At 49.5% G+C, this 12,929-nt stretch overlaps 1 protein-coding gene across 8 annotated transcripts in view; it reads left to right on the plus strand.

Moving 5' to 3' along the window:
* Window positions 1-12,929, plus strand: part of ENPP2 (ectonucleotide pyrophosphatase/phosphodiesterase 2) — a 189,307-nt gene that overhangs the window by 168,244 nt on the left and 8,134 nt on the right. For 5 of the 8 annotated variants that reach the window (XM_073679813.1, XM_073679812.1, XM_073679817.1 and 2 more), the window contains one exon: window positions 9,553-9,603. The exons of the other annotated variants lie outside the window; for them this stretch is intronic. In XM_073679813.1, the coding sequence (XP_073535914.1) occupies window positions 9,553-9,603 (51 nt within the window). The remainder of the gene's footprint in view (window positions 1-9,552; window positions 9,604-12,929) is intronic. 8 annotated transcript variants of the gene reach the window in all.

Raw genomic sequence — 12,929 nt, forward strand, 5'->3', positions numbered from 1 at the left:
TTACATGATAAAGCTGCTCAGGTTTCCTCCTTCCGGGCTGATACACCCAGTAATTTACCTCCCCCACGTTTTCTCGAACTTCATATGGCCCTTGCCTCTTGGCCATGAGCTTACTTTCGGCTGTGGGTACAAGTACTAACACCCGATCGCCCTTGTTAAAAGACCTGACCGTGGTTCTTTTATTATATGTGTGCCTCGGTGCTGCCTGGGCATCTAACAGATATTCTTTCACAATGGGCATTGACGCGCCCCCTGGGCCTTGTGTGCACGTGTGTGGGTTACCTGGAGCCGGGTCTCTAGGGGTTGTAGTCTCCGTGGTGGTGACCCGGTCCCGTGGCTCAGGGTGGTCAAACCAGTGGCAGTCTTTTATAGGGGTTTTATGGTTTAATGTCCGACTATTCCACCCGTGGATTGCGGTCAAGGTGTACCGCCGCTGCGAGGCAGACCACTGAGGCTGGTGTGGTGTGCGCAGCAAAGGATGGGATAACTCCCCACGGGAAGAGTTTAGCCTCAGGGCAGGGAATGTGGATGGTGGGAGTGATGGTGCACGGGCGCAGCAGGAACGACTCAGAGTCTTTGCAGTGCAGTTCAGGGTCTTTACTGGTGATAATAAGGCAGACCCTCCCGGGAGTACTGGCTAGCATAAGGGGCCTGGTCAGTCTGTGAGCAAACAGGAGTTTCCCTGACTAGGTGGAGTTGTAGGCCTCCCTGTCTATCTGCACTCTTCCTGGCTACCTTGCTGTAAGCGAGTGGAAGTAGCCCACGTCCCCGAGTATACCTTGTGGTGCTCACCCGTATGGCTGGTGACTTGGGGCCTTCTGATAGCCTCCGCTCCTCGATGGCGGTGCTGGTCCCTTGCTCGTGACTGAGCCTCCCGGCTTCTATGGCCAGAGGACCTGAAATCCCCTGCCGTCGGGTTTCTGCTGCTGGGTATATATGAGTCCCCACAGCCTCGGACTCCTGTGTCCGGTTCTTGGCGTCTTCTGCCAGAACGAACTCTGTTCAGCTCAAGTCCCTGGTCTTCAGCCCCTGCTCCTACAGAGCTCCTAGCTGTTTCTTTCCCTGTCTCACTCTTTCTGACTTAACCCCACCCCAGATCCAGTTTATACAGGGCAGGTTCATCCCCTATCTGGTTTGGGACAGGAGGTGTTGCATGTTCAAGGGCTCCTGACCAGGGAACCTCCCACTTGCTCTCAGACGTAATATTTCTATCACTGTGGCAACCAGATCCCTGGGGTGCCACAGCATGACCGCCGCGATCCGGTCCTGCATACTAGCCACTTGTTCAATTATACTCCTTTTGTGGAGTCGGTTCTTGTTCCCACGTCTCTTTGGCTACGTCCAACAGACCCCTAGGGTGTCTGCCGTACAATAACTCAAAGGGAGAGAACCCTGTGGAAACCTGGGGTACCTCACGGACGACAAACATCAAATAGGGTAGTAACATGTCCCAATCCCTTCCATCCTTAGAAACCACCTTTTTTAACATGGACTTGAGGGTTTTATTGAACCGTTCTACTAGCCCGTCGGTTTGAGGGTGGTACACCGAGGTGTGCAATTGTTTTATTTTTAGAAGTTTGCACAGTTCCCTCGTCATCTTGGACATAAAAGGGGTCCCTTGATCTGTGAGAATCTCCTTAGGTAGCCCAAGGCGACAGAACATGGCAAACAGCTCCCGTTCAGTCAGTTTCGCCGAGGTGTGGCGTAGCGGTATAGCCTCCAGGTACAGGGTGGCATAGTCGACGACCACCAGTATATGTTGGTTGCCACGAGCAGATGTTACTATAGGCCCTACCAAGTCCATTCCAATCCGTTCAAAAGGTACCTCTATCACTGGCAGAGGTACCAATGGGCTCCGGAAACTTGCGGTGGGTGTGGTCAGCTGACATTCGGGGCAGGATTCGCAGTACTTTTGGACTTCCGCGTAAATCCCCGGCCAAAAGAACCACTGCAAGATATGCTTTTGCGTCTTTTTAACCCCGAAGTGTCCACCCAGCAGGTGTGTGTGTGCCATCTCCAGAACCGCCCGACGGTACGACTGAGGTACCACTAACTGTTCCACGACCGTTGACCACCATGCGTGGTAACACAGTATCTGCACTGGGCTATTGAGCTACACCATTTACCTCTAACAACCTTTCCTGCGCCCGAGTCAAGGTGAGATCCTGTAGCTGAGCTGTCTCAAACGTGCCCCGGGACGCTTCCAGCTCAGGGATTGATGGGTCTCCTCGACCTCTCCTGCCAGCACCTCCCAGGGGAAACCTATCGGGGTCACACTCTGTCCCTAGGTTGGACACCCCTACGGCAGGTACCCCTGACTCGGGTTCTTCGGGTACAGCGCCCGTAATAAATTTTACCGGGGGAGAGTGGATTTTGTTTTTCCACAGAGTCCAGAACAGGGGCAAGTCTCTTCCCAACACAGTCCCATAGGGAAGAGTTTTTACCACCCCTACCACATGTTTCGTATCCCTACATGGCGTGGACAACACTACCTCTGTGGTTGTGTATTCTCGGAGGTCTCCATGGATACACACAACCCCGACTGTCCGTCCACTGGGGTTGTTTCCTGCCACCAGCGACTCATGTACCAATGTCACTAGGCTCCCCGAGTCTAAGAGGGCCTCAGTGCAGACTGTCTGGGTATACAGTGAGACCCGGCGGTTATACTGGCAGTCCATGGGCTCCGTAGTCAGGGGGCAGTTAGCAACCACATGTCCCGGCCCCTGACACCGCCAGCACCTAATGGTGGAGGTACTGTTAGTTCTTGTGACCGTTTGGAAGGGAACCGGTCTCCTGCCACTCTCTCTCTGGGGTACCCCTTCAGCACGGGTACGGTGCTGACTGTCCTCAGCAGAGGGACGCGACCCCTTTCCCGGTTCCTGGGTTGGCAGAGTCTCGTATAAAGTCCTGAGTGGCTGAGTACCGCTCGATCAGGCTGACCACCTGGTCGAGGGTGCCGAGGTCCCCTTGCCCCACCCAATGTTGGATAGCGGCCGGCTGAGTCCTCACCAGCCGGTCTACCACCACCCTCTTCACCATCTGGGCTGGAGTCAAAGTCTCAGGCTGGAGCCACCTCTTTACCAGCTGCAGAAGGTCATAAGCCTGAGACCAGGAGGTTTGGGTCTCCACAAAAGCCCATGAAAATACGCGCTGAGCCCCCACGTATGTATTGACCCCCAGTCGGGCAAGGATCTCACCTTTGAGCCTCTGGTAGTTCTGGGCATCCTCCCGACTGAGGTCGAAGTAGGCCTTCTGGGCATCGCCGACCAAAAACAGAGCCACCACTTACGCCCACTGGCCGGCTGGTAGGTTTTCCCCCTCTGCTATACATTCATAGATGGTAAGGAAGGCTTACACGTCGTCCTCTGGTCCCATCTTCCTCAACGCTGAGCGAACCTTGTCCCGGGCCTCTCGACGTTCTGGGGCTGGTGCCATCGGCGTCTCTCGCAGAGCTGTGAGCTTCTGCATGATCAGCTCCTGCTGCTGCTGCGTGAGGATCAATTGCCTTAACAGCTCCTCCATTTTGTCCACGGGTTTGGGCTGAAAGGTGGCAGGCCGGATTGTGATCATGCAGCTGCCTGTGGGGTATGCCTAAGTCACAATGCCTGCATTCTCCACCAAGCTGTAAGGCGGCGGTGTTCACACCGTGCAGTAACTGAGGCAGTGACCCAAGCAAGTCCAACATAAGCACCATTTATTCAGTAACTCACGGGTAAACAGAAAGTCCTCCGGTTCGCAGCCAGGTTATATAAGTCCATAAACAACGGTTGCCGTGGGCAATGGCCGCGCCGGGCCGCTCAGAGCCTGACGGGTGCAAAGCCTTCCCAGGCGTGGGTTCAGCTACACACAGGCCCGCCGAGCTTTCCTGCTGTGCTCCTTGCTGGTCCCAACACTGAACAACACTAATCCTTAATGCAGGGTTTTTAAAGGACCTGTTGCAAGAGCCACTGGAAAACCCAGGTTGGAGGGAGGAGGCCGCCCCACTGCCTCCTGTGACCTCCTCCAAGAAATGAAGGCCCTGCCGGGTTTTACGTAATCTGCCTTAGCCAGATAGCCTGACCAGGTCAATGCTCACCTTCATTCCTGCATTGCAGCCGCAGCTGTGTCTGTGACTGCAATGCACTTCAACAGGTTTAATAGGTCTCTGTACACGTTCTGGGGGATATATAACGTCCCTCGTATACGATCCCAGTCACTTCCTCACACCCCCTTCAAGAAGGAAAAAAAAAAAAGAATTAAACTAAATATACATATGTATTTGAACTTTGTTAAACTTTTATCCAAAATGGTAGTCCTCGCAGGAATTGGCTTTTCTGGAATCTGTAGCTAATTTTCCATCAGATTTGATATCAATCAATTATTTGCTGCTCTGATCTACAATACCGGTCGTGCAAAGTGAACCTGTCATCTAGAACTAAAATACGATTATTTCATTGTGTTGGAGAACCAGGTGCATTTTTATTCCCACTGCCTTGTGATTTCCATATATTGTTTTTGCCAAGAGAGGAGAGGGGTAAAAATGGTCATTTTATACCCCCCACATGATGATCTATTTTTTTTTTCCCTCAAATTAAAACCATAGTGCTTGGCACACTTTTTTTAAATATATATTTTTTTTTTTACAGCTGAACATAGAATTAACAAGAACTGGTGTATTCTTTGAAAAAGAAAAAAATGGTTATAAAATGTTACTAAATCCGGCTTCTGTTGGGCAACTTAACAATGAGACTTATTGCTAATTAATATTTGCCGTACGACGCTTGCAATAGTAAATTAACCAGCATCTCTGATTGCCAAGAGTTTCTAAAAAAAAACCAAAAAAAACCCCTTGCTGTACTTTTGATGCGTCTCTTGTGCATGTCGGCGCTATAGCTTTGCATTGCGCAACGGTTTCGGCAAAATTGTTGACTTAGGAATTATCTCACATGGGATCAGTTTTTTTCAACAATATCCATTTTGTCGCTGGTCAACACAGCAGCTATATTATGAACAAGACATGACTTCAGTGAAAACCTAAATTGTATTCTTGGCTAAGTTAATAAATAGGAATGAGGCATGGATATAGAGGGTAAGGGGCATGACTGCAAAATTGTTTTGACACCATCAATAAAAAATGTCCAATCTGCCCAAAAAAGTAAAGAAAATAAAAAAAAATAACAAAAGCAATTGATCTTGATACTTTAGCCATGTATTGTAGTGTTCCCATACCTGTGTGATAGAGATCCCTATCTACATGCACACAGCTTACGATGGTAGTAAAATGGACATGACCAAAACTACCCAACCTAATGTGCCTTCTCTAGCAGATTTGCCAGCTTTCATACATTTTTTCTCTGAATTTACTCAGAAAATTCCCAGAATTTTTAGTCTTAATCTAAATCCTTTGTACAGGAAACACTCCTTTTTACAACCATTCAAGAGTAGACCCCCATATGTTCTTTTGGGCAGCATGGTGGCTCAGTGGTTAGCACTGCAGCCGTGCAGCACTGGGGTCCTGGGTTCAAATCCCACCAAGGACAACTTCTGTAAGGAGTTTGTATGTTCTCCTATGTATGTTTCCTATGGGTTCTTCAGTTTCCTACCACACTCCAAAGACATACTGATAGGGAAATTAGATTGTGAGCCCCAATGGGGACAGCGATGATAATGTATGTAAAGCACTATGGAATATGATGGCGCTATATAAGCAAAGCATAGTAAATCATTTTCCCCAATCATGCCGCTTTACGCACCATGTGCCTATCCAAGAATGTGCATCTGGACATCAGGGTGGAGTCTGATGAAAACATTCAGGAAGCACTGCTTTCCAGGAGGCTTCTGCAGCACCTGGGAGTTTAGGAGGTCTCCCCTTTTTTGGGGGGGAGCTTCCTGAAAGTTCCTGGTGAGATGGCGGGTATGCGGTCTGATACATAGTACCTTGCCATAAATGAGCACATTTTTGGAGCAAAAATTGCATTCAGAAGGGTGCAAAAATATTACAGCGTAATTCTGTCTCTGCTCATTTCCGCATCGGTCAGTGACGGCACAAGTACGGATATCTGCACCACCAATCCATTAACCGTCCGGTTTAGAAGTGACCAGAACTGGGTTACCACTTGAAATACTCGTCCTATTCCTCCTTGTGGAGAAACTGAATTTGCTGGCACGTTTTACAAAATGAACTAATTCTGCATGGCCTGAAGAATAGCCTTCATTAACGACAAATTTATGACGATTTTTAATGACCTCATACTAAAAGCACGCAAAGGACACCTACACGATCACTCTGTGTTTTGTGTTCTGCTTCTCTTCTCCATGCCTAATCTTTCCCTATGTATTCATGTTTCCCAGTGTCTTCATTCTATGTGGTTTTTGGTGTTTTTTTTGTTTACTTTTCACATGTTCAGTCATGGCCAAAAGTTTTGAGAATGACACAATTTTTTTTCACGGTTTACTGCTTGAATATTGTTAAATGTTTCTCTGGTTTCTGAAGTAAAATTATAAACATTTCATAAGTCTTTAAACTTTTATTGATAAATATAACAAGTTTACGTAATTACTTTTTTTATTTTATTTTATAAGACTTCTGCCCTTCGCCCTGGCAACTGGATGTCAGCTGCTGGGACAAATCCTGACTGATGACCACCCATTCTTGTCCAATCAGTGCTTGGAGTTTATCACAATTTCTGTGTTTTTGTCTGTCCACCTGATTTTGAGGATTGACCCCAGGTTCTCCATGGGATTGCAATCTGGAGAGTTTCGTGACCATGGACCCAAAAGTACTATGTACTTGGCCATTTAGTAATCACTTTTGCCTTGTGACATGGTCTCCATCATGCTGTGAAAAGCATTGTTTATCACCAGACTGTTCATGGATGATTGGGAGAAGTTGATCTTGGAGGAGGTTTAGATCCCATTCTTTATTCTTTGGAGTGTTCTTAGGTAAAATTGTGAATGAACCCACTCCATGGATGAAAAGCCCCAACACATGAGTGGGCTACAGATGCTTTACTGTTGGCATGACACAGGAGTCATGGTATTGCTCACCTTTTCTTCTCCGGACAATCATTCTTCCAGATGTCCCAAATAGTCTGATGGGAGGGGGGGGGGGGCTTCATCAGTGAAAATACCTTTTACCCCTGTCCTCCGCAGTCCAATCCCTGTACTTCCTGTAAAGTTATTTTCCCTGATAGAACCCCTTCAGATTGTTTGGGACATCTAGAAGAATGATAGGAGAAGAAAAGGTGAGCACTGCCATGAGTTCTCTATCATACCAATAGTAAAGCCTCCTGAGACCACTTGTGTGGGGTTTCTTTTCATCCATGGAGGAGGCTCGCTCACAATTTTGCTTAATAACACTGCCGTGAATAAAGAATGGGATCTAAACATCCTTCAAAAGCAACTTCTCTGAACAATGCAGGAGCAATTTGGTGATGGACCATAAAAGCATCTTCCAGCATGATGGAGACCATGTCCCAAGGCAAAAGTGATAACTGAACATTTAAAACTTGGGATCCATGGACAGGAAACTTTCCAGATCTCGATCCAGTTGAGAACCTGTTGTCAATCCTCAAGAATTGGGCAGACAAACAAAAACACAGAAGCTCCAAGCACTGATTAGACAAGATTTGGCCCAGAAGCCGATATTGAGCTGCCAGGACGAAGGACAGAAGTCTTGAAAAATAAAGGTCAACTCTGTAAAAATTGAGTCTTTACATAAACTTGATGTATTTGTCAATAAAAGTAAAAAAAAAAAAAACGTATGAAATGCTGATAATTATACTTCAGTAACGAGCGAAACATCCAACTAATAGATCTAAAAACCGCGAAGCAGCAAACTTTGAGAAAACTATAAAATTTGTGTCAGTCTCAACTGTTGTCCACGACTGTACATGCATTATACATGTATCTCATCATGTGCCCTGATACATTTCTTCCCCAATTAGGATAGAAATCATCACCTCAGCTAAGAGTAGACAGTCCAATGTACAGAGGAGGTTGTTAAGCTGGTCATACACATTGGATAAAAGTTGGCCAAACCTGAAGACTGGAGGTATAAAAACTTTTGGGGAAAAGATGAATCAGGCATGTTGGATTTTAAAGGAAACTTTATCAGAACCTTTTACTCCATCAAACAGTCCGAATATCCCTATCATTTCCAAAATTTGATGCTCCTTATCTGAAATAAGGCGTTTATACTTAGAGAGCACCACATGCAAATTACCATTCAAGAGTCATGGAGGTGGTTCCCATCTACCAAACTGTCATTCTAGACGGCTCCTTTCTGGCTCTTTTGACTTTCCTCTGAATGCTTTCACCAGCATCCAGTACATGTGCAGTGCACCGGCCCCGGGTTTATCCGCACACACGCTGGTTGCTGCTAGAGGCTTGTGATATATCCTGGCCAAGGGGCTGTAAATCAAGCCAGGAAGTGGCTGGCCAGTGTGAGTGTTTGGGATGAGAGGGACTGCTTCCGTGGCTCTTTGGTGGTACCTAGAATGCAGTGCACCTCATTTCAAACTTTTGTGTTTTTTTTAAGATACTGCTGGAACACAAAATTTGTTTAGGGACATTACCCCCTGCACTATTAACCAGTAGTGACCATTTAGTGGAGTAAAAGTTTCTGATCTGTTTTACATGCCAATATTCATTGGGAGGAATAGTTAACAGATATCCCTTGTGTATGGCCAGCACTGTAAAGCTATGTTCTCTAACGGAGGATGAAAAAAGACCCCATAAGATGTGTATTCTTACAAAAATTACCATGGCCTGCTAACTATGACCATGGGACAAACACAAAGCACTGGTCCCTTACTTTATTCAACATCCATTATTTAATTACATACCGACAAACTGTATCTCCTACATGTTAACTAAATATTCCCCAGCCCATAAACTGTTTCATAAAGCTTTAGACCACGTATAGTACATAGAAAATAAGGAGGTGCCCTACATATACATTTGGGCTACCACATTCTACAGTTTTGAACTTTTCCTGAAGAAACCTTGAACTTAAATAATCTGTATAGGACATGGCCTTGGCACAATTGACTACCAAATTCCAAATTTGCCAAGCAAGTCATGTATCAAACGACTAGATGATCAATAGTCGATACCTTCCCAAGTGGGCTTTTTGTCTAAGCTAAGGAGGCCTCAAAACATCATAATTGTTCTCCATTATCATTAGGTTTAAGGTTAGATGGCTCTTTTGAGACCATGTAAGAATGTTAGGTTGGAGGCTTCTACCGTCGGGACTGTCCAATGTCCAGCCAGCTCTGAACGGTTTAAGTGCCCTGGAAAGTGCTGTAGTTCTAGAATTCTTTTGAACGGTTAAGGTTTCTAGGTCACAGATAAATTGTTCCCGTATATTTTTAAGATAAACCAAATAATAGGCAATATATTGAGGGTTTGAGAATGAAACATCTTATACGTGATGGCAATGGACATCTGTCTGTTTTTTTCCCTAACCTCTATTTGGCCAGGTGGTGCTATTGCATGTGAAATCTGTATTTCTTAAAGTATTAGGACAAACTTTTCAGCAGAAAACTTTGCTTTTTTTTTGTGTTTTTGTAGTTTTCCAGGCCCGGTCCCCAGAGCTCTTCTAAAGTCAGGTCAAAGGGGCTGGTTAGTATGTTTCCTCCTCTTTCTTGTTCATCACAAAGATTGTCTTTAGTTAAACTTTAGATGACATTTCAACAACCTAAGAGGAAAATAAACCCACCTCCATTGAGTAAGCAAACAGTGCCTCCAGCATGGAGCAATTTACTCTTATCTGTTATTGTCTTGAGTTTTTTCACCAGTCAACCCTTCTCCTGTTTGTCAGCACCAGATGTCTTTACTCTAAGGACAGTCTCTGGGGAGTAATTCACTGTGGCTGTGGAAACTGCTCTTGATTAATTTCTAGGTCTGTCCTCATGCAAGTCTCCGTGTCTACAACTTCCTCCATGTGGTTTTGTGTTTCGTGTGGCTCAGTATGTGTTCTTCCTGCACTAAAACAAAAACACACAAGACACTTTAATGAGAAACCGCTCTACATTGATGGATTGCTCTCACAAGTATAATGGGCTTTCTGTTGGATGACAAGGTTTGGACTAGCATTCATACCAAGACACATATATGATGGTAATATACATATGGGATTGGACCATTGGGTGCCAGACGATTTGCACATTTTATTTTTTATTCTGGAAACTTCTTCAGATTTCCATTTTTTGTATTTAGCGGAAACCTCAAACATGAGAACCTAGGCAGCAAAATTCTAGTCTACACCCTACAGTCCAACACAACCCAAGACTGCACTTCTATGCCATGTTTCAGGCCTACAGGGCAATCAAACCTCCATTATAGTATTTACTATCCCACGGAAGCCCTCCATGGCTTTCCCCCAGGCTTGAGGTCTCCACCAAGCTGATTAATCCCTCGACCTCCAGCAGACTTACGTTAGCCACATGATCTGACACTGTGGCTGCAATCACAAATTCATGTGAATATTGCCACCCGCGATAATCCCCCCCCCCACACACACACACACACCCTCCATCCCTCATTTGCACACTTTCGGACACATTCCCCATATGATTAAAGTTGGCCGCCGGGGGTGATGGTCGCACGTAGGGAGGCTCCAGGCACTTGGACACCATCCACCGCATCCAAGCTCGCCCGTCCTCCCTACACACTACCATCCTCACCTACACCACCCCCGGGCACCCTTCGACCATCTGGGCCACCTACCAGACCCTCTGGCCGGCCTGCCCGTGTGCGGCCAGCGGCCGTGCCCTGCGGCTCCTCACCTGGACCTGCGTCCCCGACACCGCCGGCACCCGGGCGCCTCCAGCACTCCCGGCACGGTCCCACAAAGGCTGCGGCGCTCATCCGCGCTGCTGCAGCCCCGGACCTCCGTGCGGCTCTTCACCGCCTGGACCACCGGTAAGTGCGGTGCCGCCGTCCCCGTCCTCCACACCCTGCCATTGCTGCAGGCCCAACCGCGGCCTGGCCTGCCCCCTCCTGGGCTCCCGTACCTGTGCCTGGCCCCCCGCGGTATTACAGAGCTGTGGGCTGCGGAGGCTTTTCGGTGCTCCCACGGGGTCCACCGCAGCATACCCAGCTGAGGACCAAGTGGAGCGGCCAGCGCTGCCCTCGGGACCCTCCACAGCGGTGTGGGGCCGTGGGCTGTGCGGGGATTGGCGGTGCCGCCTTCGGTGCCCTACCTCTTATTGGCCCCGGCCTAGCGTGGAGCCCACTGCCCCACTGCAGCTCCCAGCCTATAGACTGTGCAGCGGACCCCACACTGGCCTGCCCCGACCCGGTGCCCCACAGCTGCCCACACCGCAGCCAAGACCGTCTGGTCCGTACCCCAGGCTGCACCAGGCCCTCAGCCACACCTGGCCGCACCTGTCTATGCCGGCCCTGACTGCCCCGTACCCCAGGCTATATTGGGCCCCAGCTACACCTGGCCCCTGGCGCTGCACCTGCTTGCGCTGGCCCTGACCGCACCATGCCCCCCGACCGCGCTGGGCCCTCAGCTACACCTGGCCCATCTGCAGGTTCAGGCCCTTATCTGCAATGTGCCCCTGAATGAACTGGGCCCTCAGCTTCACAGGACCCGACCGCACCTGACTCCCCACCGCACCCGGCCCCCTGGCCGCAACGAACCCCCTCTGGCTGCCTCTGACCCTGCTGGCCGCCTCTGACCCTCCTGGCTGCCTCTGACCATGCTGGCTGCCTCTCATCCTGCCTCTCACCCTGCTGCCTGCCCCTGACCCTGCCAGCCGCTTCTGAGCCCCTGGCTGCATCATCCTGCTCCCGGCTGCATCATCCTATCCTTGGCTGCATCACCTGCACCATCCCATCCTCGGCTGCACCATCCCATCCTCGGCTGCACCATCCCATCCTCGGCTGCACCATCCCATCCTCGGCTGCCTCATCCCATCCTCGGCTGCCTCATCCCATCCTCGGCTGCCTCATCCCATCCTCGGCTGCCTCATCCCATCCTCTCGGCCGCCTCATCCTATCCTCAGCCGCATCATCATCCCTGCCCTGGCTGCATCATCCCATCCTCGGCCGCATCATCCCATCCTCGGCCGCATCATCCCATCCTCGGCCGCATCTTCCCATCGTCGGCCGCATCTTCCCATCGTCGGCCGCATCTTCCCATCGTCGGCCGCATCTTCCCATCGTCGGCCGCATCTTCCCATCGTCGGCCGCATCTTCCCATCGTCGGCCGCATCTTCCCATCCTCGGCCGCATCTTCCCATCCTCGGCCGCATCTTCCCATCCTCGGCCGCATCTTCCCATCCTCGGCCGCATCTTCCCATCTCTGACTGCATCATCTCACCCCTACTGCATCACCTCATCCCTGCCGCATCACCCCATCCCCAGCCACACCCTCTCATCCAGGCTCCATCACCTCGTCCACGGCTGCTGCATCTCCCCCCGGCTACTTCACCTTCATCTCTACCCCGGCTGTTTGTACCTCTCCCCCAGACTGCAACTCATCCCTGAACTGCTCCCCATCCCTGATCGCATCCTATCCCCCAGCTGCACCCCACATGCGGCCACCTGTCCCCCACTAGGACTCACCCCACCTACATCGCTCCCGGTCTGCCTCCTACCCCTGTCACCTCTCGCCCACTACTCACCCCCGCAATGTTCCCTCTTCTTCTCACCCTCACTCCCATCCTTCTCCACTTCCTACTACCCCCACTCATCACTCCTCCCAGTAATGAAATGCTCATCTCTCCCTCCATCCTACCTACTCACCTCACCCTCTCCTCTGAACTGTTCCTCCTCTTTCAACCCTTCATCTCCAAACAAACACGCCCACCACGCAAGCTCTCCTGCCCGCACCTTCTCACCCTCTCCCTGCTCCTCCTAATTGTGGGTGACATCTCCCCTAATCCTGGCCCACCCCATCACACCCCCCCCACTCCCACGACATATAACCAACCCCC

This window comes from Phyllobates terribilis, unplaced genomic scaffold (assembly GCF_046119375.1).
Source record: "Phyllobates terribilis strain yellow unplaced genomic scaffold, ASM4611937v1 Scaffold_4__5_contigs__length_816908805, whole genome shotgun sequence".
Lineage (NCBI taxonomy): Eukaryota > Metazoa > Chordata > Amphibia > Anura > Dendrobatidae > Phyllobates > Phyllobates terribilis.